The 26,186-nt window shown below is 51.7% G+C and overlaps 3 protein-coding genes across 3 annotated transcripts; 1 reads left to right on the forward strand and 2 right to left on the reverse strand.

Annotated features, from left to right (window-relative positions):
- Positions 1 to 1,428: 1,428 nt before the first annotated feature.
- On the reverse strand, positions 1,429 to 9,085 carry TGME49_242000 (DUF51 family protein). Its single transcript, XM_002366699.2, has 7 exons — positions 7,166 to 9,085; positions 6,487 to 6,560; positions 6,214 to 6,394; positions 4,865 to 4,971; positions 4,297 to 4,373; positions 3,582 to 3,654; positions 1,429 to 2,923 (listed from the first exon to the last, which is right to left on the reverse strand). The coding sequence occupies exons 1-7, from the start codon at positions 7,287 to 7,289 to the stop codon at positions 2,756 to 2,758; spliced, it is 804 nt and encodes a 267-aa protein (XP_002366740.1). The 5' UTR covers positions 7,290 to 9,085; the 3' UTR covers positions 1,429 to 2,755.
- Positions 9,086 to 11,415: 2,330 nt separating this feature from the next.
- On the reverse strand, positions 11,416 to 18,870 carry TGME49_242010 (glucose inhibited division protein A subfamily protein). The gene is made up of 4 exons (XM_018780630.1): positions 16,116 to 18,870; positions 14,698 to 15,671; positions 12,826 to 13,944; positions 11,416 to 12,303 (listed from the first exon to the last, which is right to left on the reverse strand). Exons 1-4 carry the CDS (start codon positions 18,393 to 18,395, stop codon positions 12,147 to 12,149), a joined length of 4,530 nt encoding a protein of 1,509 aa, XP_018637587.1. The 5' UTR covers positions 18,396 to 18,870; the 3' UTR covers positions 11,416 to 12,146.
- A 250-nt stretch (positions 18,871 to 19,120) lies between these two features.
- TGME49_242020 (mannosyl-oligosaccharide glucosidase) lies at positions 19,121 to 25,825 on the forward strand. Its single transcript, XM_018780631.1, has 4 exons — positions 19,121 to 21,774; positions 22,095 to 23,000; positions 23,503 to 23,818; positions 24,557 to 25,825. The coding sequence occupies exons 1-4, from the start codon at positions 19,662 to 19,664 to the stop codon at positions 25,374 to 25,376; spliced, it is 4,155 nt and encodes a 1,384-aa protein (XP_018637586.1). The 5' UTR covers positions 19,121 to 19,661; the 3' UTR covers positions 25,377 to 25,825.
- The last annotated feature ends 361 nt before the right edge of the window (positions 25,826 to 26,186 follow it).

Consider the following 26,186-nt stretch of genomic DNA (forward strand, 5'->3'; position numbering starts at 1 on the left):
TTTCAAATACATCGGACGGAGAGGTATCGTCCATATACCTTTCACACAGATATGCATCTGTATGTATGTATATATGTATACGGGAGACACATGGAGATGAATAGCATCATGTGCATAGAGAAACAAAGATACAGGTATGCCAGTATCCCGATGGAGTGTGTATGCTTATAAGCATAGATAAGACGGGCGGCATCCACGAGGTAAACGGAATGGAATGTCTCGGGTGTGTATTGTCCTCATCTGTTTCCACGAGCAGTGGTTTATCGACATCTACATGTGAACAAGCATGCGGGTTAGTGTCTGTGTACATTTGTTTACCGTTTGCTTGTTGGGAGGGCCTTTGTGCGTAGCGAGTTGAAGGCAGATCTGCGTCTTTCGCCATGCGGTGTTTTTCAACAGTTCGAGTCTCTGGGGTGAGCGCATGTTCACCCGCGAAGTGCAGGTCGCTGTGCACAAGAGGAAACTTCCTTGCGAAGGGAAGCTGTCGCTTTCATCTTTCTCTCTGTGTCCACCTCGTCGAAAACAACACCCTTTCCGCCTACCAGCTCACTGGTGTGTCGGCGGCATCATTTCTTTGTTACTGAAGCGCTTCACATGCACGCCTGAATGGACGTCCAGCTCGTCAGGGGACTGGGGACTTGACCTCTCTGCACTTCTCCTTCAGAGACTGTTGGCAGGCGCATGCAGAACGGGTCACTCCTACCTGGTCGACCTCTGGATGCGAGAGATTTCAAGTGCACAACTCGTGACTTTCTTCGCCACAGTTCCCAGGTCCGAACAAGCAAAAGGCATTCCGCGGGTCTATCTGTAAGTCAAATCTCACCTCGATTCGTTCTCTGGCTTCCGCGCTTGAAACTTCGAAGTCTCGCGAAAAGCGAGACTTCGAAGTTTCAAGCTAATGCTTCATCGAGCGACCTTCGCGCCTCCATCCCCCCTCCCCATGCACACACACACACACACCGGCACCGAGTTCGGAGCTGGGGCTTCGGGAGAACGCCACAGAATCCGTTCCTCCCCTGTCTCTCGCGACCGCGTTCATTCGCTGCAGACGATAAAATTAGAACCCACTCTTTGTCGACTCTTTATGTCTTTTCTCTTCTTGAGTGACGCACTTCAGGGCTGCTTGCTTCTCGTCTCGAGGGGCGTATTGCTGTGCGTGTTTTCATCTCGTGTGAATGCTTTCGGTGCGTTCTTTATTCTTTTCTGTTTTGTTTGTCACGATTCGCGTTTTTTTTTCGAGAGGCTTCCTTTCTGTGGCTTTCCGCGCTCCGGGTGGAACTCTGTCCGAGGGAGGCGATGAAGCCTGGAGAAAACGCCTCGCGTACAACTGCTCCCGGGGGGATGGAAGGGTGGAGCAACAACGAGGGAGACACGAGAACCAAGACGGAACGCAGGCAGGCCTCTCTTTGGAGACTCGACATCGGAAACGCCCTGTTGGAAAAGGCTTCACTGGAAGACTCAAAAAAGCGAGTTAAATGCATGCAGAGCAACCTGGCGACCGACACACAGTGACCTCCAAGCAAACGCTTCGAGAAAGCAACGAAGAAGCGAGACGCCCTCCGCTTCCGCCTGACTCTTGAATCGCGAAAAACGTCTCGGTAACGATCAGACGACTCCAGTCCCACTCAGGATCAACCGCGAACATTCCTTTTCTCGTCAAACCTCCACCACCAACGCACCTGCCGCAGTCCCCTCCCCCGCATCCCAAAAAATGTATCCCCTCCTCAGTCGCCCTATGCGGAACACCAGTAAGATACGATTACACGGATATGCAGAAAAAAAAACTTGCAGAGAGAACGTTTCTGTACAGAAACATATACACGCACATGTGCATGCATGTGTGGCAAAATGGAAATACACAGTCCTATCGAAACGTATATATACATTCATATATATATCTATATCTTTATGTATATTTATGTATATTTATGTATATTTATATATATGTATATTTATACATATTCATATATATATATGTATATATATATATATATTTATATGTGTGTGTGTGAGTGTGCAGAATTGGAAACGCATGTGCATAAAAGAGTGCGGTCGAAGGTCGTTTTTTTTTCGGGTGTGTTCCCTGCGCCGAAAGGCTTCTTGTCTGTCCAGCGACTGCATGCATCTAAGCCTCATCAGAGCTCAAGACGCGTCTTCGGCCGACATGGAGACGCAGGTACGCAAGGGACGACGCGCGCGCCGCGACACCCCACTGCTGAGCAAAGTATCTCTTTCGCAGCTGTGAAAGTAAGTGACAGTACAAACGGTCGCTGTTTCTACGCAGCGAGTGACTGCCCATCGCTTCGCCTGACCCACTTTGAAAACCATCTGCACGAAATCACTTCCCTCTCTATTATAGAAAAATCCCTAGACAGCATCCCAATCGTTCATTCGTCATCTACACACACTTATATACATATCTACATATATATATCTACATATATCTATATATATATATATATGTATTTGTGTACAGAGAGAGAGAGATAATGATAGATAGAGAGAGCACTAGACGGATCGCGAGAAATAGATGATAATGCAAAGGCAGGGGAACGCGGATAATGGTACACAGACAACGGCAGAAAAATGATGGTTGATCGATAACGACAGAGAAGCACAGATACAGACTGTTAGAGAAGTAAGGACAGATAGACAGGAATGGACGATACAGAGAGGCATTCAAATGCAAGTACATGTACACCTGGAGCCAGCGAGCCTTCGTTGGTGTGGCGAGAGAAAGGTTCTCTCTGTGTTTTTAAAAGTCAAAGGAATCTCCCTGTTCATTTTTGCGGCCGTTGTAGCGTCCATACTTAGCTACGTAGGAGTCGAAATCCAGGCGAGCCTGACTCGACTGATAAAGCGTGAGAGAAATTCTGTCGAGAAGCTCGTCTGTCACTGCTCCCGTGTAGCCTGCCTTCTTCACCTGCAGAAGGAAAATAAAAAGGTTTCGGTGGAAGAGACAAGACAAACGAAGAAGCTGCAGCGAACGGAATACGCATAGGTCACGCGAAAAAAACTACACACCGGCTCAACAAAAAAAACTACAGAAAGAAGTCCGCATGTGGGCGCGACACAGATACAGATACACCTACATGCATGGGACAGCCATATATATAGATATATACATATATATATAGATAGATAGATGGATTATATATATATATAGAGAGAGAGAGAGATCGAAAAGTAGATAGACCGATAAGGACGGCTAGACAGATATAGGTTGATAGACTAGAATGCAACCCTATATCGAGAGAGAGACACTGACACACATATATATATATATATATATATATATAAATATATACATATATATATATATATATATACACTCACGTATGCATGTATAGAGATAAGTGGGTTGCATGCATGCATCTTTCTGTAAACGCATAAATGCACACGGAGACATGGGAACTCGAGAGTCGATTCCTGTGCATGCGGTGTCTGCGATCAGCGAAGAAGCCGTTTTTCATCTCGGCTTTTGCTGCGTCGTTCGACGTGAGAAAATGCGCCCTGTCTCTGTCTCTCGTTTCCGCCTTCCTGCGGCGGTGTGCGTTTTCCTTGCATCCCGCGGTTCCTACCAAAGATGCGATCGCCTCGCGCTGGGTCATCTGCATTTCCTTTGCAATCTCCGGCAAATAGGTTGCTGAGTATCTGTCACCGAAAAAAGAAAAAACGTCGAAGGCGAACTTCAAAAGGAGAAGCAGTCCTCCACGAGATGAGGTCACCCACTCCGGGGATTCAGCTCTCTGCGCATGCAAATGAGTCCATGGACGAACGAGCGCGCTCGCCTCGGCTGCCTGTGTTGTGATTTCTCTCGACATTCCGAGAAACGGTACACCAGGAGGAAATCGAAGTGACGAAAGACAGCGAACTCAGGGTGTTCGGCGAGAGGAAATCTGACAAAGATCTTTTTACGTCTCTAGCGTATCTTTCATGTTCCCACCCGTCCTCATACATCTCAACGCAGACACGCATGGGAATTGTTGTGGGCGCATGCATGTAAACGCATGCACGCCTAGCTATTACTGCTGATCTTCATTGAAACGAATTCAGAGTCTATATAGGAAGTACACTTATATCTCCACAGCGAAGACTTCAGTCTCAGGCCTTCGCTTGTTGTGACTATACGAGCAAATCTGCACAGCAGAGAGATAGCCTCTCACGAGAGAGGCAACTTTCGGCGAACCAAGCGCCGCCTCTGCATTAGTTGTGTGTTGACTACGAATTTCGTTTGAATTTCCTGAGCATAAAAGTTCCGTTCAGTGAATTTGCGAGGTGTGGGGATGGCCTCACTTCACTCCTCGGTCGTCGCAGAAAGAAATCGTCGTTCCGTGAAGACCGACCGTCCAGTCCAGCGCATGCGATGCTTGCTGGACAAAAAATGGAAACCACCGGATTTAATTGCAAATATAAATATATACATAGCAACTTGTAAAGATGTGTCAAGATACATATACATATAGAAATGTATATATATATATATATATATAAGTATATATATATATATATATATGTATATATAAAGAGAGGAGAAGCGGTGAGAAAGCCGATAGGCACGAAAGGAGAGAGAAAAGGAGAGAATGAGAGCGAAGACAGAAAGCAGAAAGAGCGAAAAGACAGAGTCAAACGGATAGCAAGCAGACGACAGAAAAGGATGAGAAACGAAACAGAAACGAAAGAGAAGCCGCCAGGGAAAGAAACGGAAGCGGGCAGAAGGCGCAGACGAGAAGGAAAAAAAACAGAAACAATGAGAGAAAGCGAGACAGGAAGCGAGAAGAGGCAGTCCGACTGAAGCAACGAACGTCCTTTGCATGCACTTGCCGAGAGCATTGAATTTCATGAAACCACAGGAAAGACCGACCTCGTAGGAATGCAGAAGAGAAACATGGCACTTCAGCCTGGGAACCTCTCGCAAGGAAATCGGCTTGAATCTTCGATCTCTCAATGCACTTGTCAGTACGTACTCTCCTGTGAAAGTCAAACGTCGCAAGCAATGGCTTCTTCCGGTCGGTGGCTGTCTGCCAAGAAGTCAAACAGGTTTCGAAACGCAACATTTCATTCACTTCTCTCCACACAAGTTAACCTGCAAAAGGATATCCTCCCGCACAGTCTCTCTGAACGTATTTCTAAGATACGACGCGAAAAAACCCTGTGCAACTTCAAACGCATTCATTCACCTGAACAAGTCAAGAAAATCGAGGACGCACGCCCCCCACCTTCAATCGCAACCTACATACATATAAATACATACATACATACATACATACATACATATAAATGCATACATGCATGCATTTGCATTCACACATACAGACACATATATATATATATATATATATCTGCATTCATTCATGAATATGTTGACCTGCGTAGCTGTCATTGTGTCATGGTTCTATCGCAAGCCATTGAGGTTATGCAGTTGATGAACTGGGTGATTTCATTTATTTCATTTGACAGCGAGTGATGAGTCCTTGTACGACGTGTGTATCTCGTTGACTCTCGAGTTTAAGTTAGAAGTCCTGCGTTCACACCTTGTGCCGTTGCATTCAGGAGCACAGACTCATCTGCATGTCACAGCTGTCGATTTACACCATCCCGGAGAGCTGTTTTCTACCACATTGAGCGGCGTTGATCTCTGTTACCTCTGTTACCGGACGCCAGTTCTCTTGTTTACACACAGTCTCAGCAACAGCGGTTCAACAGGGGCAGAGGCGGGTAACATCCCTTCACACTAGGCGTTGAAGGCATGCTTCCAACAGGTTTAAAACTGTTTTTTGATCCTGTGGAGACTCTTTCAGTGATGCGTCTACGGTTTGGACGCTGCTGCTGTCACATTTGGATATCGCCCAGTGAACGGCGCAAGTCGCAGACAAGAACGCGAACATTTGTACAAAAACCAGCATCCACCCTTAGACTCACATGCACACCGACTCTTCTGGTCCCCACAAAAGCACACATGTCCACCTTTACATGTACACATATACATTTATACATGCATCTGTGTATACATATATATATATATATATATATATGCATATATATATATATATATATATATGCATATATACAGACAAACATGCGCATGTAAATGATATATATATATATATATATATGTATGTGAGTGTGTATGTGTATGCGTAAATGTGTTCGTAGGAGTCAGTGCGCCGTTTCCTCGTCCGCATGTTCTCCTGGAAAGGCCTTTTGTCGTACCAAGTTCCATGATAGGAATAGGACTGAGGGAACCGATGCATCCCCGGAGGTCCGCGTCTTCGCGAGAAAATCCGACCGCGCCTTTGCGTTGTTTCATCCAGGTGACAAAGGCAGGACAAGAGACTCCGCATTCCTTCAAGCGAACGACCGAGACCGGAGGCGGGGGCCGCTTCGGATGGCCCTGTATACAAATTCTCAGGCGCATACACGCGTTGCATGCGAGCGCTCCGTCGAGCTCTGCAAAAAGACTCTTTCACAAGAAGTCAGGCCTACCTCGAGGTGAGCAATCAGGATGTCGAACGCCCATGCACACATCTCCTCCTCGGCGCGCAGAACCAGCGATCCATCTGAAAGAAAAATAAACGTATTCTCCGCTTTGAAAGAATGGACGCTCCAGTCTGCTCTGTTTTAAAGGCGCAAAGCAGGAACTCGAACAATCCGCTGATTCTGTACGGAGAAAAACTAGAAGTACAGTGTGCACCTCCGCAGCGAGAGGAAGAAATGCGTCTCCCATGGGCGACAAAGACAGCAAAGATAGCCTCAGAGTGGAGCGCGTCTCGTTTCCTGCAAAGGCAGGAGCGCGAAAGAAAAGCGACAAAGACATTGTGCCGTTGCTGCTGCCAGCAGAGACTGCTCTGATTCGCAAGGAAAGACGTTTGTGTCGAGGAAGAAGTCTTTATCAACCTGTACATGTAGTAGTCTGAAACGCTGTTTCATGCAAAAATGCGATCGAGCACTTTGAGAAAACGACTGGTTATGCATCTAACGAGAATGTCGGTGGCGCCATGGAAGTTCCGTGAACGGCCGAGGGAGCTCGTTCTGGGGTGTATCTACCGCGAGCGGGACTGATAATTCAGATCTTGAAGGCCTCAGATGGCAATCGAAGAGCGACTCCGCATATCTGGCGTCCACGACTACGAAAAAGAAAACGCGCCGTCGGCTGCCGGCTTACTTGAGACAGCCCCGTTCCTCGGTGTGCATGCAAGAGACACCTTCGTTTTCTGTTCTTCATCTTGGTCTTCCACATCTTCGTCCTGACCGCGTCCTACAGGATTACTGTTCTCGTTTTTCCCCATGGCTCCCCTCGGTTCAGCGAAACCTGCAAGCAGCTTGATCTCTCGACGTTGCCGTCTCTCTTTCGACACACACACAACCTTCGTGTCTCCTTATCTCATTTCTCTCTTCTCCTCTCTCTTCTCCTCTCTTCTTTCTCTCCCTCTCGCTCTTCTTCACTTCTTCTCTCTTCTTCTTTCTCTCCCTCTCGCTCTTCTTCACTTCTTCTCTCTTCTTCTTTCTCTCTCTCGCTCTTCTTCACTTCTTCTCTCTTCTTCTTTCTCTCCCTCTCGCTCGTCTTCACTTCTTCTCTCTTCTTCTTTCTCTTCCTCCTCCCTTCTTCGCTTTCTTGTGCCGCCTCGCGCTCTCGCCTACGCCCGCTGCACTGTTCGTCGTTGCGCCATCTTCTGCTGCGCGACAGCAGACGGGGAAGCGCCTGGAGTCACAAAGTCCACAAGCAGATCAGATCTGCTCAGCAGTCTGCGGTGGGCGCAGTGCCGCAGGCGAGAGGACGTCCTTTCGACAAGACCCGCTGAAGTCCTGAGGCTGGAAGATTGTCCTCGCCGAGAGAGGAGACAGCGTCGCGCGAGAAACGCGAAACGGCGAGAATGGCAGGAGTGAAACAGAGAAGATGCGGGAGGAGGAGGAAGCGAAGAAAAAGAGGACGAAGGGAGGAAGGCGAAGAAGAGCAAGAGGAGGAGAGGGATAACGCAAGGGAGCACAGCGAGAGACGAGACGGGAGAGAGGAGGACAGACACGAAGGAGACGGACAGAAAAACGAAGTCGTTGCAAGAACGTCGGTTTCTCATGTCACGGAGACTCTCCGGAAGGAGCGTCGAGAGGGGGACGAGAAAAACGAAAGCGGAAAAGGAGAAAAAGATGACGACACAAAGAACAGAAAAGAAGTGAGATGACCGGAAGGTCCAACACCACGCAAACGAGAGACAGTCAGACACTCAACTCCTTTTTGTTTATATTGTAGCTTAAAAACGCGAAAAGTCAGGAGACTCTGAAAGGGACTCCTGTCACTCTAGGAAGAAAAAGAAGAAACAGTGTAGAGTCTTCTTTTTTCCTTCGATTTCTGTATGTCTTCTGTATCTCCTCACTCTCCCCCTGTCGGCCTCTGACTGTCTCCTTCGTCTCTTGCTTCTCCTTCGTCTCCTGCTTCTCTTTCTTATCTTCTCTCTTTCTTATCTTCCCTCTTTCTTATCTTCTTTCTTTTCTTTTTCTCGTGCCTCTGCTCTGCCGGGAGATCCCTGAAGGCGCAGGACGGCGAGTCGGGGAGACTCGTGTGAGGACAAGGAGAAGGGCAGCAGAGTCGTAGGAAAGAACTTGGAAAGTCGATTTTTTCTCGAAGAGACGGAAACGTTGAACGAAAAATTCCGCGAGTTCCAACAAGAACGGACGCCGCTCAAAACGGCTGTACGGACACCTCGTCGCTCTTCGGAGGGGCCAGGAGCTCAAAAGACGACGGCTGGTCGCTCTGCCGAGAAAAGCGAGGGAACGTTGGGGAACGTTCGAGAGGCTACAGACCGAAAACGCGGAGAGAAGGCGAGAAGAACGTCGGCGAAAAGAAGAAAAAGTTTCAAAGTCCTTGCCTCAAAAGGCTGGCGCCGCTTGAGGAGTTCTCGCGGTGTGGAGCAGAAAAGCCTTTTTCCCTCGAAGTGACCTCGCGTTGTCCCTGCAGGTCTTTTTTTCTCTCGGATTGTTCGTCCGTTTTTGCAAGAAAGACTTCTTCTTCGGCTCAAAAGGGAGAGGCGTTGAAAGCTCCGGTGTCGACCAGAACTGAAAGAGCGGAAGCTTTTTCTGCGAACGAAAGAGAAGAAAACGTTGTGTCTTCTCTCTGACGGAAGACTCCGTTGTCTCTGCTTTTCGAGCTGAGCTCAGCGCCAGCAAGTCGCAGCTGCATGCGGCGCTTTACATGCATACTTGCTCGGAAGAAAATGTTTACGCTGGCGTAGCAGAACAGAGGACCGACACACCTGGACCGCCTCGCTCTCTGTGTCCGACTTCCCTGTGCAGTTCTGCGAGGCGTGACTTCAAAAGGTCTTTCGCCTTTCTTTTCCAAGCAAAAAGTCGAGAAGAAGAGTCCGTCACTGTTCTCCAGCTTTTTTGCGGCTACCTCAAACTGTCGGCAACGCCGGGTTTTCAGTTCTGTTTCTCTTCCCTCGGGGACGTTCGTCTCGTCTTGCTCTTTCTTCGAGAGAAACCGACAAACGAGTCGTGAGACGCGAGACCGCCATGACGCAGCAAGGCGGCGTTTCCGGGTGGCGAGTGTCGTGGTTTTCCGTGCGAGTCCTTGAGAACTCTTTGACGAGAAGGAACAGAGAAAAAAAGCAAACGAAAAAGGTTTTGCGGTTGCTTCTTCCCCGGAAGCACCAGAGACCGGTGGGCTCCGTGAGCGCGGGCGCCGCGCGACGCCAGCGGTGGCGGGTGGCTTCTCTGAAGAGACACTTCGGCAGTTCCACCGCAACACCGAAAAAGACAGAGACAGAGACAGAGAGAGACAGAAACAGAGACAGAGAGAGACAGAGACAGAGACAGAAAGAGACAGAGACAGAGAAAAGGATTCGCAAGCCCGCATGCGACACGGTTTTCACGAACGGCTGAAATCAGCAAGAAGAAAAACAGAAATTGGAAGGGTCACTCCAGGAGGAAAGCATCCGAGAATGGTGCTTGTACAGCTTGTATACACCGACTGGTTTTTCACACATTCACTGGACGACACTACACTTGATGCTCGAAACACGGTGGCAGGACAGTCAAAAAGAAAACTTGGCCTCGGAAAACACAGACCTGGAGGATCTAAACCGGTAGGGTGGCAAAATTGTTGTTGCCGGAGACAAGCGCAGAGAATCAGCAGAGACAACGAGATAACATGAAGTTGTATAACCTGCAGTATAAGGGGAAATGTCTGATGACGAATGACGATACACCGACGAAGGAGAAACGCACTCTCTAGGAAAAAGAAACTCTTGGTAATCAACTGCGATTGCGCTGGAAAGCTCTTTTAAGGAGCAGCGCGAGTGCCAGGCTTTTGTGTCGGGGAAGAAATGGCTCACTTGATTTCGCAAAGCCTTCCGTTTGCGAAGTGCTACCAAACGGGAACATGGACCCCTACACAAGACAGAGCTCCCTTTCGATATTCTAATAAACACCTGTATTTATATTCATGCATCTACATGCGTAGACATCTCCACAGACTTACTTTCACGTCTGTGCATCATGCTACTACGCAAACATATATATATTTATATATATATATATATAAATATTTATGCAAACAGATAAGTGTGCAGGTCAAATCCAGGATTCATCTGTCTATCGCACATCCGGTCGAATATCCCGTTGTACTCGGTAAATAACATTTTGTGGCTTTCGGTACTTCAAGATCATACTAGCGGCGACAACCGTTTATGTATGTGTGTATGTCTATGTGCAAGTATGTGTGTATCTGTACGTATGCATTCACGTGAAGTGACTCGATGCTTCTGAAAAGAGCATGCACGTGACTTTCATAAAATTGAATTTCCTCAGGTTTTTTAGAAGAAACGTTTTAGTGAATGGGCTACGTTCCATCAGCTCTATTCTCGAATCCCCACACATACACACAGATACATATATTTTAGATACACATAAAAATATGCATGCATGTGGGGGCTACCGTTCCGCGTGTCGGGGCGCAGACGCCCGAACGCATGGTCTGTGCGGCACCGAAACGACATGAAATCATGGGGATTCGTCGTTTCTACAACTGCAGGACTGGTGTGGTTTGCGCTCCTGAAAGAGCAAAGGTCTCTGTGCATCTCCAAGCTCGGGAGTCTCCACATTTCTCGTACAGTTTGTTGTCGTTGTAACTTGCGTTTAGCGTCGCTCGACCAGGAAGAGCGAAGTCCACGCAGAATCGTTTGGAGTTCAGAGTTGCGTGTGGAAAGCAGCCGTCCACGAAAGTCGAAAGAGAGTGTTCTGGATTCTGCGCAGGCACTTGGTCGAGAGGCGGGGCAGAGAACGAGCTAGATGTTGTATTTAAGAGGCGGTTTCCTCCTTTTACCGTAATGAAGCGAAACTCTCCGGCAAGGAAAAACTGAGAACCTAAAGCTCGCGGTCGAGCTGATTCTGCTTTTCCACGATCCGTTTCCGACCAAGTCACGGACAGCTTCGCGATCATTATGCGAGAAAAAGTCGAGTGTACAAACACCCGAACGCGATACGAGTTCGCTCGCAAACGCCCTCTCTCCCGGCAACCGATCCCCGCGGAAATTCGAACGTCTTCAACGGCAACGAAATCAACTGATTTCAACGCGTGATGCACAATATTACACGCACAAAAATGCGGCCGTACCTCCGAAGTGTAGATACCTATGGATGTATTTACAAATACAGAGGTAGATATACATACACATATACATACACATAAATAAATAAATATATATATATATATATATAAGTATATTGCTGCATTTCAAGCATTTGTGCACGTGTCCCTGTACTCAGAAACGCTACCTCCATATATATATATATATATTTATATCAATTTGTGCAAGTGCATACTTGTGTAGGTGTAACTGTATGCGTGTGTGTTTTCGCAGGTGCTTTGTCAACACTGTTTCTCTATTTAATGATGAGCAGTTGCTCATGCAGAGGCGTGGATATACGCTTTCCCCTCCATCTGCGACGCAGATGCGCGATGTTCTCCGCGTCTCGTTTCTTCTCAGCTCCTTTCTTCGTTTCTTTCTTGTCTCCAGGCGTTCCTTTTCTGTCTCCAGGCGTTCCTTTTCTGTCTCCAGGCGTTCCTTTTCATGTCACGCGTTCTGCGCCGCAGACCACGAAGTCCGCAGTCGAGTGCGAAGTGTCTCTCCACTCTTCGGAAAAAAAAAGTTTCACTTTGTCTTCTTTTTCGAGAGAGACACAAAGCGGTAAAGTGAAAGCAGAGAGGCAGGATGCAGGCCCGGGACGCGCGCCGCCTCTCTCAGGCTCTGAGGGCGATGAGCCTCCAGCTGCTCCAACTCCTCTGTCGAAAACGAAGGAAAGCTGGATCTGAAAAAACACAGTTTTCATTGCAGCAAGACGCGACCGGCAACGTTACCGCGAAACAAAGAACACTGTCGAAGTCTCTCTCTACACATGCATGTACGAAGGCTCTTCCGTTCGCAAACATATGTGTCTACCTGCTTTCCACGCATACCCATATATACATACACTCACCTATAGAGAATGCATCGATATTGAGAGAGCCACGCATCCACAAAGAGAGATAAATAAACAAATCTACGTATATATACACATATATTTATATATATATATATATATGCATCGATACTAGTAGACAGATACACATCTCTCTCTCTGTCTCCTCTCTCTCTCTCTATATATATATATATACATATATACATACACGATAAGACATGCATATATATATATATATATATATGTATATGTATAAATGTATAGATATAGATATATGGATATATACATAAACAGATAGATATATGAATTTATGCGCGTTGAGTGGAGTTTTGAAAGATTTCGAGAGACAGTGTGGACTTTTTTTGATGGTACCTTGTGTACTGGATGGTGGGCGGAAGTCTCGTGTCGACTTTTCCTCTGACGATTTCCGCCTCTCGTTCTTGGCCTTCAAAGTACGCGCTGTATCGACACTCGGCGGCGACTGTAACGGCAGCGTTTTCGAGTTCTTCCCAGTGAAGCAAAAGCGTCTTCAGTGTACACTTCAACTGTGCACTTTTGTCCATTTTTGCCTGCCTCTCAGCGGTCCAGGGGCGTCTGCTTTTCTCTCGAACCTCTTCGTCCGTCGCTTCCCTTCTGAAACGTTCTTCACTGTCGTCCTGCGCCGGCACACATTCTCCGGTCGACGAATGCGACGAAAAAGCGAGAAAAGACGAAGGAGAGGAAGGAGAGGAAGGAGAGGAAGACGAGCGAGTAGACGAAGAAGAACTAGACGGGTTTCTGTACGTTTCTTGGAGAAGACAGAGAAGGAGAACAAGCTGAAGAGGACACCGGAGCAGAGGAACACACATTTTGAGTTCTTCGACGCCCGGAAGCGAGAGAAATGCTCCACTGTCGGCATCTGCCGTGTGGCGTTCTCTTTCTCCTTCTCGTCCTCCGTCGTTTCTCTTTTCTTCTGTTTCTCTCCTTTCACTCGCTTCTCTCGTGCTGCTACTTTCTCGTTCGCTTTCCACCTGCGCCTCCTGTTTCTCCTCGCCTTCTTGAGATGCTGAAGAGAAGGAAGGAACCGCCGCCACAGAAAAAGAACCAGGAGGCGTAGCAGAAGCAGACGGAGAGGAAGGAGAGGAAGGATTGGAAGGAGAGGAAGGAGAATGAGCGAGAACAAGGGGATCTGTCGACGCAGGGAAGAAAGAAGAAGGAAGAGCCGCCACAATTTCAGCTGCTTTCCACGACCTCTCAGAGGCGCCGAGCTTCGCCAGCAGATGCAGAAGACACCTTTCGACGAGAGCCCAGGGGGCGACAGAGGGAAAACGTGAGCGAGAAAAAGAAGGGACTCCAGACGGAGTCGAAGACGACAAAGAAGATGGAGGCGAAACAGAAGCAGGAGAAGAAGGAGATGCGCAACAAGAGCTATTTGACGAGAACATCGCCTGCCCCGCGGTCACCGCCAGTCGCGCTCGCGCTCTCCACTGAGATGCAGGAAGATGATACGACCTGAAGAGAGCAAAGCGCCGACAACGGAGACCGTGTGGGAAGCGGAAGAGAAGGCAACTGTGAAACGCAGACTGACCGACTCCTTGGCAGGTGATCCAAAGAGGGAAAACATGTATAACGAGACACTCGCACTCACATCCAAGTGTGTGTACATCCGGTGGTTCACACTCCGACGAGACAGGAGAAGCTCGATTCTTCTCGGGAAGCCGTCGTGTCAAGGCAAAGAGATGAGACATCGTCCAGATGTCTCCCTCTTGGGTTTCACTTCATTCACGCTTCCAGCTTTTTACCTTTTCTTTCTTCTACGTATCACTATTCTTCTCCTTTCTTCTCTGTTTGCATATCTTTTCATGTTCCTTTTCGTCTTTCGTCTCGGTTTCCTCTCTCCCCTGCGACGCGCGGCGTCTGTGTTTCCTCCCTGGAGGCTCTCGCCTCTCTTGCTGCGGCGCGAGGTGTTTGGCGACTCCACCAGAAGCGAGAAAAGCTTTTTGGAAGAGAGGCGTTTCTCGTCTCCGCTTGAGATGCGCGAAAGCGCAGGCACCCATGCACCGCCTGTAACTTCTGAGAGCAACTGAGACGCGTTTTTGTGTCTCCCGGACCGCGCGTTGTACTGGGGAGTTTGCCGTTCTTTCAGCTGGGTTTCACGAAATCTGAAGCACGCAACACTGGAGGGTGTGTTCCCGGAATGAAATGCTCTGTTTGTTTTTCGTTTTCTTTCTGCTTTCCAGAGTCCTCGCTAGTGCGTTTGCCGACCTCAGGAGGTCGAGAAGACTCTCAACCTTCGCTCTCCGGCGGCGAGTCTTCTCCATCCGCTCCACGTCCCGCACGATCCCGCCCCGCAGCGCGGTGTCTATACACCTCAAGTCCGCGTTGTCAGGTCGAGTTGACAGGCGACACTCTGAACGACTGGCGAACATGCGGTAAGGCTCCTGGACGCCGATCTGTGTGAGGTCGTGAGCGCAGACGCCCAAGAGGAATTTCTCGCGACTCAGAGAGATGGCGGGTGGTAGGGAGGTGGAGACCCGTCTGGGAGACGCTTCTGTCTCTCTCCCTTCCTCTCCACGGTCCTCTCCACGGTTCAGAGAAGAAGAATCCTGTTCTTCCTCTCTTCCTTCCTGTTGCTTCTCAGCTTGCGCGTCGTTCGCCGTGTCTGCGTCTCCACTAACACAGTTTCTCGCCGCCGCCGCGTCGCGTTCGTCGTCGCCGCCCACTGCCTCAGTTCGCGTCAGCGAAGCGTTCTCGCATCGTATCGCGTCGTGCGTGGTTTCCTCTTTTTCCGCGCTCTCTGGGTCGGCGATCAGCGCCGTCGAGGTTGCTGGAGACTCGCCGGCTTCCTGCCTACTCAAGGCCGCCGCCCTCGCCTTCCACAACGCACTGGTGCCGTCTCTGAGCGCTCGCAGAGCAGCGTTCCACCCAGCCAGGAGCCCCATGGCCGCAGCCTCCTCGTAGCCAGTTGTCCCTAGAACTTGTCCCGCGACGAACAAGCCTGCGACAGTCTTCGTTTCGAGCGAGATCGAGAGCGAGGCGGGCACCACAAAGTCGTACTCGACGTCGTACGCAGGCGCCGCCATCTCCACGTTTTCCAAGCCGCGGATCGAGCGCAGGAGAGAGAGCTGAGTGGGCGGAGAGAAGGCGCCCGACAAGCCGTTCGGATAAATCAACGCGCTGTCCAGACCCTCTGGCTCGAGCCACACCGCATGGCGAGGCCGGTCGGGGAAGCGCAGCACCTGAAACGAAGAAGAACAGACGAAAAGAAAGAAAAGAAAGAAAAGAAAGAAAAGAAAGTCGTGAACGAGGAATGCCAAGGAGGAGGGGGAGGCGAAGGGTGGGGCAGAAAGGGAGAGAGAAGCGGAGGCAGACGAAGAAGGCCTCCGAGGAGAAGAAAAATGCGAGAAGAATGAGAGAAGCCTGAGAACGAGAAGCAGAAGAAGAAACTACGGAAGTGTGTAGGAGAAGAAGGATCAGAGACGAAGAGAGAGGACACCACGAAGAAGAGAGAAAGGCCAAGCAGGAAGAGTGGGTGAAACACAACACACACGAGCGAATATTTAAGAGACACAAAGAGACGTCGCGACGTACGCCTTCGAAGCTGCAGTGTCGCTCTCTCTCTCTCTTTCACTCGCGTTCTTTTTGTCTTGCATCCCGATGTGCCTTCCTTTTCTTTTGCGAACCTTCGTAGCTATCGACGGGCAATACCGGGGACCTAAGCCTCTTCGGCCTTCGCCTCCAGAGTGTCTCGGCAGCTCCTCCAGGTGGCGCCGAACGATCTCGTGAGTCTCGCGATTCGTGTACGTGAGGAAACACGAAACTGTGACGGGACGCAGTTCACGCAGCCGCGACGGCGAGTGCAGAAAAGAGAAGGGTGAGGGGCACTCTGAGGGCTGTTCCTGGAGACGCGAAAAGTCGATCGAGTGTCTGTACAGTCGAGCAGGCGTCCCCGTTTTGAAGCGCCCCATGGGCAAGCCCAGATCGCGGAGACTCGCCGCCAACTCCGAAGCTGACTGCTCTGACGAAAGCGCCTCGGTTTCCGCGAGCTGACTGCATGGGCGCTTGCCGCCGCGGATGCTTCTCTCTTTTCTTTCGAACACAGAGCTCCCCGTTGATACGGCAGACACACTGGAAGAAGGAATAGGCGAACAAAACGAAGATGGAAAAGCAGAGCCGAGACGTCCGGCGTCGACAGCAACGGTGGTTCCTGTGGAGCATTTTCCTTTTAGGAATGTTCCTGCTGTGACAACGATGGTCTTTGCGAAGATTTCGACTTCTTCACCGAGACCCCTGTCTCCGTCGCTGCGCTTCACACATCGCACACACAGGCCAACCACTCTTCTTCGTTTTCTTGACGTTCCTTCTCCGCACAAACGTCTCACTCCTCCACTACCCTCTCTCTGTGAAAAAAGCAGACGCTGCCTCCGTGGCGAACCTCCTCTCTCCTTTTCGGCTTCTTCGTCTCCTTGCCCGTCCGCCTTCGCTCCCTCTCGCGAGTGCGTTTCTCCGACGGCCACTGGAAGAGACACGCGAGCCGCGTACTCCGCATGCACGTCCGCTCGCTCGCCTTCTCGCGAGTCCGGGGCCTCTTCCTCGACCAAGAGCCGCGTAGCGCGGCCTTCGAGGAGCGCAAAGTCGCCTCGGTCAACTCGTTCCTGGACTTCGCGCGTCACCACTCCTTTGTAGAGTTCCCGGTCGATCTGTGCGCGTACACCCCAAGTTGCAGGACCTCGGCTCGCGTTCAAAACGCGCCAGTGAATCGCCGCTTGGTCCGCCCAGCGGCCGATGCCGCCACCCAGAGCGTCCACCTCGCTCACGAGGGTGCCTTTTCCGATCCCGCCGATCGACGGATTGCAAGACAACTCCCCGAGTGTACGGACACTCTGTGTGACCAGCAGCGTCGAGGCGCCGACGCGAGCAGACGCGAGCGCGGCCTCAAGGCCTGCGTGACCCGCGCCCACAACGCAGACGTCGAACTGAGGCGGCGAACAGGGTGAGGAAAGGAAGGAAGAAAGAGAAAGAGAAGAAGAAGCAGAAGAAGAAGCAGAAGAAGAAGCAGAAGAAGAAGCGGAAGAGAGAGAGGAAGAAGGAGGAAGAGAAGAAGAAGAGGAAGCAGAGGAGAGATGAGGGATGCAGGGCGACAACGGCGGAGAGAACAGCGTGGATGCAAAGCAGGGAGAAGGCGGCCAGTTTCTTGCGGACGGCGGTAGAGAAGCAGGGAAAGAAGAGGAGAGGAAAGAAGAGGAGAGATGAGAAGAGCAGCAGGAAAACCGGGAAGGGAACGAAGATGGCAGAGATGCGAACGACGGGGAAAAGAGAAAGGAGAAAGGTCCGGATCTGTCTGGAATGGCCCATGCCCTCCTATGTCTTTCAGACCTTTTGTCGTCGCCCCACAGTTCTCTCGGTCGTAGTCCTCCTCTTCTATCTGCAAATCGGGACCGGCGGCGCGCACTGCTGTTGACGGGAGGGCGGAGCCTGGGGTCCCCGTGAGGCGCATGTACACTCCACAGCTTTCGCATCTCTGAGGCCTTTTTCTGCTTCCGCTTTTCCTCTTCCTTCGACGCTCCTTGGAGACTCGGCGTGGACCTCTCAGTCTCTCGTTCGCCTCCCGATGCAGGTGACCGAAGAGGCGGCGCGCTCACCGAGGCCCAGCGGGGAAGCCAGAGAGAAGCCGCCTTCAGAGGAGGTGGAGACGAACGCGGAGGCGGTAGACTCTCCCTCGCTATGTGAAGGGAAATCCGCGGGGAACATGGCTTGGTCCGCCGAGTTGGAGACGCAGACACTCTCGAGAAAATGCTTGGGTCCCCTGGAGGAAGAAGGAGAATGGAAAGAGAAAAGAGGACGACAGCGAACACTCGAAGCAACTCTGCTGTAGTCCGCCTGCCGCCAGCCCCCGTCGCCTCCCCTCCACGAAGGCCAGGTGTACGTACACCTGAACTCGGAGTCTGGAGCGCGTTCATCATGGTTGAGGGCAAAGTTGAGAGGCCGCTGTCAACGTCGACATTGAAGCGCAGCTTCCGCGTCTTGCCTCTTTTCCTTCGCGAATTCTGCCTCTCCAGGCGGGCATCTCCGGTTCTGACGCGTGATGGACGAAGGCCGAACTCCACCGCCTTCTCTGCCCCAGAGTCAGCCTCCCGCAGTCCGGTGTACGTACACACCGCACGGAGCGGGCTGAGAGAGGGAGTCGTCGGTGGGAAGAGACAGCTAAAGCGGATACGAAAAACCGTCGTTTTCTCCTACGTCTTCCGCAGAAAAAGCGACCAAAAGGAGAATGAGAAGAAGGAAACATGACCCGTCTTTCTCCGTTCACAGGTCTTCGTGGTTTTCTCTTGGCGCTCAACGCGGCCCCGGCCGCTCCTCATCTGCCCCGGGAGACACCTCTCCATGTCTCTGAGCCTCTCGCAATATGTTTTCTCCGTTCTTCGACGCGAATCCTGCAGAAGTGAAGAACAGGCGCGCGAAAAGCCGCGCGGACCTCTGTCGCCTCTTTCTCCAGGTCGATCTTCTCGAACGCCCTCTGAGAGGAGACGGGACTTGGGGAGTCGAGGCTGCATGCAGAAAAAGATTCTGTCATGCACACCTACGATTGTTGTGCCAGGCATCTCGACAGTGTCTTCTTGCGCGCTGCACACACCGTCTCCTCCGTCGTCTCTCCTCTAAAATTTTCTCTTTTCCAGCAAATGGGCACCTTCTTGTTTCCCCTCTGGACCCTCCCCCGCGAAGAAACCTCTTGCGGAGCTTGTGGCTAGTCGACCGGCAGGCGAGCGGCGCCGTCTTGCCGTCCTCTGCATCTCTCCACGAGCTTTCCTTCCTTCCACCGTCCACTTGTTGCTGTTTCCTCTCCTCTTTCTCTTCTCTCCTGTCTGGCACAAGTCGACGCATGTGGACTTGTCAGCGGCGCATGCACCATCCTAGTGGCGCCCTCTCCGCTCTCTGTCTGCTGTTTCCTGTCCGCTCCTCTCGCTTCCGGCCGTCGGTTTGTTGACTCTTGACTCTCGTCCGCTGAGGCATGAATGCGGCATCGCACACAGTTGACCGAGGCAGCCGAGGTGCAGACGAGCGAACCTTGGAAGGATCGCGTCGCCTGACAGTCTGTCCGAGCCCAGCGCGCTGCGAGGCCAGGAGAGCGGAACACAGCGAGAGAGACAACCAGTTCTTCACCGCCTTGCTCCGTTCCTCGAAAGCTTTCCAGTTACTCTTTCAAAGAGATCTTCTCCCTCGCGGCCGCGATGCGTCGTCTCTCGCTGCGCTTCTCTGCGCGCTGCTCAGGTGTGCTCGAGACGCGCTCTGCTCTCCTCTCCCGTCTCGCCTTCTCTCTCGCCGTCTCTCTCGCCTGCTCTCTCGCGCTCTGTCTCGCGCTCGGGTCTTCCTGGCGCCCTCTGACTCACAACTCCTCTTCATTCCTTCTCCCCTTCTGTGCGGCCTCTCCACACCCTTCGCCATCTTCTCCTCCTTCCTCTTCTTCTCCCTCTTCTCCTCCCTCTTCTTCTCCCTCTTCTCCTCCCTCTTCTTCTCCCTTTCCGGAGGCCTTTGAGCGAGCGACGCAGTGGGGGGTGTACCGACCATCTGCGTTTTTCGCGCTGCGTTCCGCTTCGCATGCAGGCAGCTTCCTCTCCGGTCTCGCCTGGGGCGGCGAGGGTCTGGCGTCTCCCTCGGCGCTGGCTGCGGCGCTTCGTGGCGACTCCCCAGCGCGGTCCACGTCGTCTTCTCCTCCAGGCCTCGACTCCTTGGAGAGAGAGCGAGCGCGACGCGCGAGCGAGCGCGTCTTCCACTTCATCAACGAGCAGGACGTTCTGGACTCTCGAGCCTGCGAGAAGAAGGACGGCGCGTCTGGCGAGGTCGCAGATCGGTCCGAGACGCCCGCTAAGGAGTGCAGGCAGGGAGTCCAGGTCCGGTATCGAGAGCACGACGGGATCTTCTACGGCAGACAGGAGATCCAGCACAGACGGCCTGTGCTCTCTTCGCACCTGGGCGGAAGTGGAAAGGGGGACCTGGAAGACTTGAAGATCAAAACCACCTTCGTGAAACATCCCGAGTACCCGGACAAAGTCTTCTCGTTTCGGCTCGCGGCTTCCGTCGAGAGAGGCGAAAAAGCCGAGGCGGCCCGAGCCACCGTCGCCTCGCTCTTCGTCTACTTCGCCTCCGAAGACGAAGACTTTGCGGTGTCTGTACACCCGGAGACGAGGCGCGAGAGCCAGACCCGGAGACGCCTGTACGTTCTCGGCCGGGGAGACGACGTCGCCGGGGACCTCTTGGCCGTTGTCGAGACAAAACGCGCAACTCGCAAAGAGAGGACAGCTCACGGGAAGCGCGCGAAGAAGCTCGAGGAGAAAGACAAAGAAAACGACAGAGAAAGAGACAGAGAAAACGACGGAGACGGCGAAGGGGAACCTGGGGAACTGGGTGTCTTTTTTGGGAGCTCGTTTCTGCCTTCTGCAGCGACAGAGTCATGGGACGCGGGCGCTCACGTCGAGCGCCTGCTCAGAAAAACGCCGCCACTCGCCCAGGACGAAGAAGCGCTTCGCCGCCTTCCCAACGAGGAGGCGCAAGACGCGAACTTCCTCGCGATTCAGGTCCTCGGATCCGTTCCGGTGCAACCTCCCAAAGAACGCGAAAGCGAAGAAGATGAGAGAGAAGAAGACGTTGCGGAGGAAGACTCTCTCGTGGTTGACGTTCACATTTTCACTGGAGGAATTCTCGAGAAGAAAGAATCGCTGGACGCCTCTCCGGTCCAGTCTCTCCAGAGAGAAAACGTCTGCGGCTTCGACTGTTTGTATTCTCTATCTACCAAAGAAATCGACGAAAAAATACACAGATTCCTCTACACGCCTCCTCTTCTTTCTCCCTCTACTTCTCCGTTGTCCTCTCCTTTGAGCGATCATTTGTCTTTTCTGGCGCGACTGTATTCGCAGCTCTTCCGCTTGCACCTGTCGTCAACTTTCCCTGGACAAGCGCCGCGCGCGCTGCGATCCGCGATGATTTCCAATCTCCTGGGAGGCCGAGGCTTCTTTTCTGGAAAACTCCCTGTCTCTCCCGCCACGACGAACAAGGAGACAGAAGACGACAAAGAGGCAGAAGATGATAAAGAGACAGACGACGACAAAGAGACAGGAGAGACAGCGGGGCGAGAAGCAAAGTTCCAAGGAAAAGAAGCTAGCAGCTGGCTGGTTGGAGACGTCGCACTGTTTTCCTTTGTTCCGTCGAGAATGAAGTTCCCGCGGCCATTCCTCTGGGATGAAGGCATGCATGCGCTCGTTGCCCTTGAGTGGTTTCCCCTCCTCGCAGCGCAGAACATTTTTTCTTGGATGCAGCTTCTCAGAATAACAGACCAAATCTATGCAGGTAGGCTTCACCTTTTTCCCCAGATTTCCTCTCTTACTCCCATTCGATCTCTCTCTCTCTCGTTCGATCTCTCTCTCTCGTTCGTTCTCTCTCTCTCTCTCGTTCGTTCTCTCTCTCTCTCGTTCGTTCTCTCTCTCGTTCGTTCTCTCTCTCGTTCGTTCTCTCTCTCGTTCGTTCTCTCTCTCGTTCGTTCTCTCTCTCTCTCGTTCCCTGCCTTGGATGCGTGTCTCCTGTTTTCTCTTTTCCTTCCTGCCTGTCTCTTCACTTTCGCGCCCTGTCTGTCTACGTTTCCGCGTCGGGTCTCTCTCGCCTCTTCGCAGGCTGGCTTCCGAGGGAGGTCGCGTTGAACAGAGAGATGGCTCTCGGCCTGCCTCAAGCGTTTCTGACGCAGTTCCCTGAGGCAGGGAATCCTCCGACTTTCATTTTCGCGCTCGAGAAGCTGGTGGAGGTTGCAGACGACGCGCGCGCAGCGCCTGCGCATCCTCTCTTTCGCCTTCTCGCGCAAAACCGGCTCCCCTCAAGGGATGAGGTCACAGCCATTGCGGACCTCGTGCTGTCCATGCCAACAAGTGGAGAACGCGAGAGTGGAGAAGCAGAGCAGATGCCCGACGCGCGCGCGCCGGGGGGCCAGCCGCGAGTCCGGGAGCCTCGGTCGGAACGTTCCTCCTCTCTGACTTTTAAATTGACTGCCTTAACAGACGGGAGTGGGTCGACTGCTGCTGCGCTTTCGGCCGCTCTGGCGAGATGCGTCCAGGCTGTTGCCCCGCTCCTCGCGCTGTGGGTCGACTACTACGTACAAATGCACACCACGCTCATCCCGGACGCTCCAAATACATCTTCCTTCCCTCCTTCCTCTTCTCGCTCGTCTCCTTCTTCTCCCTCTCCTTCGTCTCTTCTTCCTTCTGCTTTGCACACGCTGTTGGACGCCCGCCGATATCCTCAGTGGCATGCGTCGCCAGCGTCTGCGCCGGAGAATTCCTTCAGCAGCGGCCTGGACGACTTTCCTCGTCCTCTCCAAGTCTACGAGAACGGCAAAGAGACGAAACCTCCCGCGGCACACCTCGACTTGCATGCGTGGATGTTGACGCTGCTGAGAGGCGCCGAACGCGTCTGCGAGTTTGCGGCGAGCCTCCCCGACGGAGGAACTGCGGAGACGAGAGAAACGAACGACGCTCCAGAGGCGCGCCGCAGTCAAGGAAAGGACAGAGCAAGCATGTGCAGAGAAAGTAGGCGACAGCGAGACGGGAGAGCGCGCGAGGAGAGGTAAAGACGGCCAGGAGAGACAGAGCAGACGCGTGTGTCGGGGGCGCTCGACGGAAACAGGGCGAGTCTTGATGGAGCAGACAAAAGGGAAAAAACGCAAGAGAACAGTACAGATCTTTTTCAGGAAACGTCTTCGCGCTGCCCCCATGCGCGGCTGGACTTTCTTCTCTTCGTCTTTCTTCTTTGCTTCTCCTCTCAGGGTGTTCGACCTTTCTTCCCTACGCGGGCGGCCTCACGCTGTCTCCGCTTTTCTCGCCTTTTCCTTGTCTCTCCTCGCTTCGCGCCACTGAGCCTATCAACTAAAAACGGATACAAAGCACCTGCGCGCGAACAAAGGTTTAAATAAATAAATATATATATATATATATATATATATATATACATGTGCATATAGAGCTTTGTATTCTCTACTGGACAAGTCTGGACATGAATTCGAAACGTGATGTTTTCTGTGTTGCTTGCCAGCGTATGAACCTGCTCTCGCGGCGCTCATCGTGAAGCTCCTTGGTGTCGATACACCTCAGTCCGTCTTCTCAACTCTCCTCCACGACGCCTCGTGCTCCCAGTCTCCTTCTGCTTCCTCTGCGTCGTTCTCTGCCTCTTCCTCTTCCTCTTCCTGCAGTGGGAGAGCGCAGCGGCCTTCGGCGTCAAGTCTTTATTTCCACCCTGCCGGCATCCTCGTCGACTTCGCTACGAAACAGCCTCTCGTGAAAGCGAAGAGTGACGATGAGGCTCATCGTCTGGTCCCCGTTCCTGTCTGGCCCTGGCGAGACGACGGCAGGTGAGGGTGTGTTGCGAAAAAAAATCAAACAGCTCGACTCAGGTCGGATTGTCCGCGTGATGACGTCTCCCTGCGTCCGTCCGTTTATTCATCAATGTATTGATATAGAGAGATAAATGTATGCAGATGTACATTCATGGTCACTAATGTAAAACTGTGTGCATATCTGTACAAATCGGTTAATCGGCTCTAGTATGTGTTTTGCCTTATACAAACATACAAATAAATAAATAAATATATATATATATATATATGCGTATAGGTATACGAATGCATTTATATATATATATATATATATATATATATATATTATATGTGTGTGTTTATGGCATATGACGATGGAGATTTGTTTCCTCTGAGGGTGGCGTTGATCCGTCGTTTTCCTTTTTTATCTTATGGCGGATATATCTCTGGACGCGCGTCCACAGTATCCTCACCCGTTCGCGCCTCTCCGTGTGGGTTTCTTTTCTTGTGTCTCCCTCGTCTCTCTGTCTTTATCTTCGTCGCTCTTTTCTTCGTCGCTTCTTCTCTTCTTTCTCGCTTTCGCTCGGTGGCAGCTGTCTGCGCAGAGGGGGGCGGCGGCGGTTCGCCCCCGCGGTTGGTCAGTCGAGCTTTTTTCGAGCTTGAAATTCAGAGTTTTCTCTCGCGCGCCGCATGTCTGGCTGGTGCCCTCGCAAGTCACACAAAGTGACTGCCGACTCGCCGAAACGTTTTCACGAAGTTGTGATTGTTTTTCAGGTGCGGGAAGGAGTTTCCGATTTCGACCGGCCGGCCGGCTGTGTGCAATCCGTTGTCGGAGAGTCCGTGTTGTTCCCCTGCGGGATTCTGTGGAGCTTCGCCTGCCCACTGCTCCTGTAGCTCTTGCTTCCGAACGCCTGTTCTCACGAACCGGCGCTTCTGGGGATACGAAGGAGTCGGCTCTGCGCCTTCCGCGTACGTAGGCATTCCGTCGCTGCTTCCGCTCGCTCTTGGCCTTCTTCCTTGGCGCGCGGAGCTTCCTTTTCTCGCCGCTGCGCGGCCTCCAAATCTACCGGAAGCAGAGCAACAGGCGCGGAAGCCAGCAGGGGGGAAGGTCGAGTCGCGAGGCGAACGCGAGGAAGAAGAAGAAGGAGAGAGGCGAGAGGTGGACAGCCTGCTTCTGCACAGAGTCGTGGAAGTGGGTGAGAACGAAGACCTTGGTTTGTCGAGTGCCTTCGGCCTCAGGAGTTTGCGGAGAGGAGATGCACTGTACCACGCAGGAAGCGATTACTGGCGAGGCGATGTGTGGGTGCATATCAGCGCCCTCGTTTTGGGCGGCGTCAGGCGGTTCTATCTGCAGAAACGCAGTGTCCAGCGCAAGCCGCGGCGCAAAGACAGCTCACAAGAGCGAGAGCTCGCGACGCTCCTCCAAACCTTCTACGACACCCTTCGAAAAAGAGTCCTTGTCACGGTCCAGAGAGAATGGGAGAGAAGCGGACAAATCTTCGAGAGATACAGCGACCTCGACGGAACCGGCAAAGGTCCGTTCCCCTTCGCCGGATGGACAGCCATGTACCTTCTTCTCCTCACGGAAAAGTAGATCAGACGAGAGCGGGAGACAGAGGGCGCTGCAGAGCAGCGAGAGCAGCTCAGAAAAGAAACAAACGAAACCCAGAGACCGACGCGTCTTCGCGGCTTCGTCGCGAATCTGCTTCTTCGGTCTTCAAAGGAAAAAACAAGTCGAACTGACTCTGCGTTCTTCAAGCCTTGAGACATCTCTGACGCATGTGCAAGCGAACAGATGCGTCGCTGTCTCGAGGGCTCTTTTCGAGGAAAACGCTCGATTCTGTCTGAAAACATCTGCCTCGCATGCGTCGATGTGCTGTCTCTGAATCTCTGAACACCGGTGACCTGCCGACCTCCCCGAGCTGGAGGGGGGAAGAAGCGTCCTACTGATCTTTGCTCGTGGACCGTGAACGCAAAACGGAAACAATCGTTTTTGCCGTAAAAAAAAGATGCATGCAATCCCTTTGGATTCGCCGATGCGAAACAAATTGAAGATCGATCACATTCCAGTCGGACGCAACCACGCCCTCTCGGAAGATCAAAACGATGGCTTTCCTCTAATGGCACGGAAAAACACATATCCACGAATGCACAGGGATATATACATATGCACATATATATATATATATATATATAGTAGTATGTAGATGCAAGGATATGTATATATACGTATATAGATAAGCATATATATATATATATATGTATGGGTGTATATATACTTGTATGTATAGAAGTGTTTGTACCCGCATAAATATACATAATATATATATTTATGTGTAGATGCATTTGTGAGTGAAGGAAAGCTTTGTGTGCCGGTAGGTTGGTTCGTCAGAAGAGAGAGAGA

The sequence above is a fragment of the Toxoplasma gondii genome, chromosome VI, assembly GCF_000006565.2.
Source record: "Toxoplasma gondii ME49 chromosome VI, whole genome shotgun sequence".
Classification (NCBI taxonomy): domain Eukaryota; phylum Apicomplexa; class Conoidasida; order Eucoccidiorida; family Sarcocystidae; genus Toxoplasma; species Toxoplasma gondii.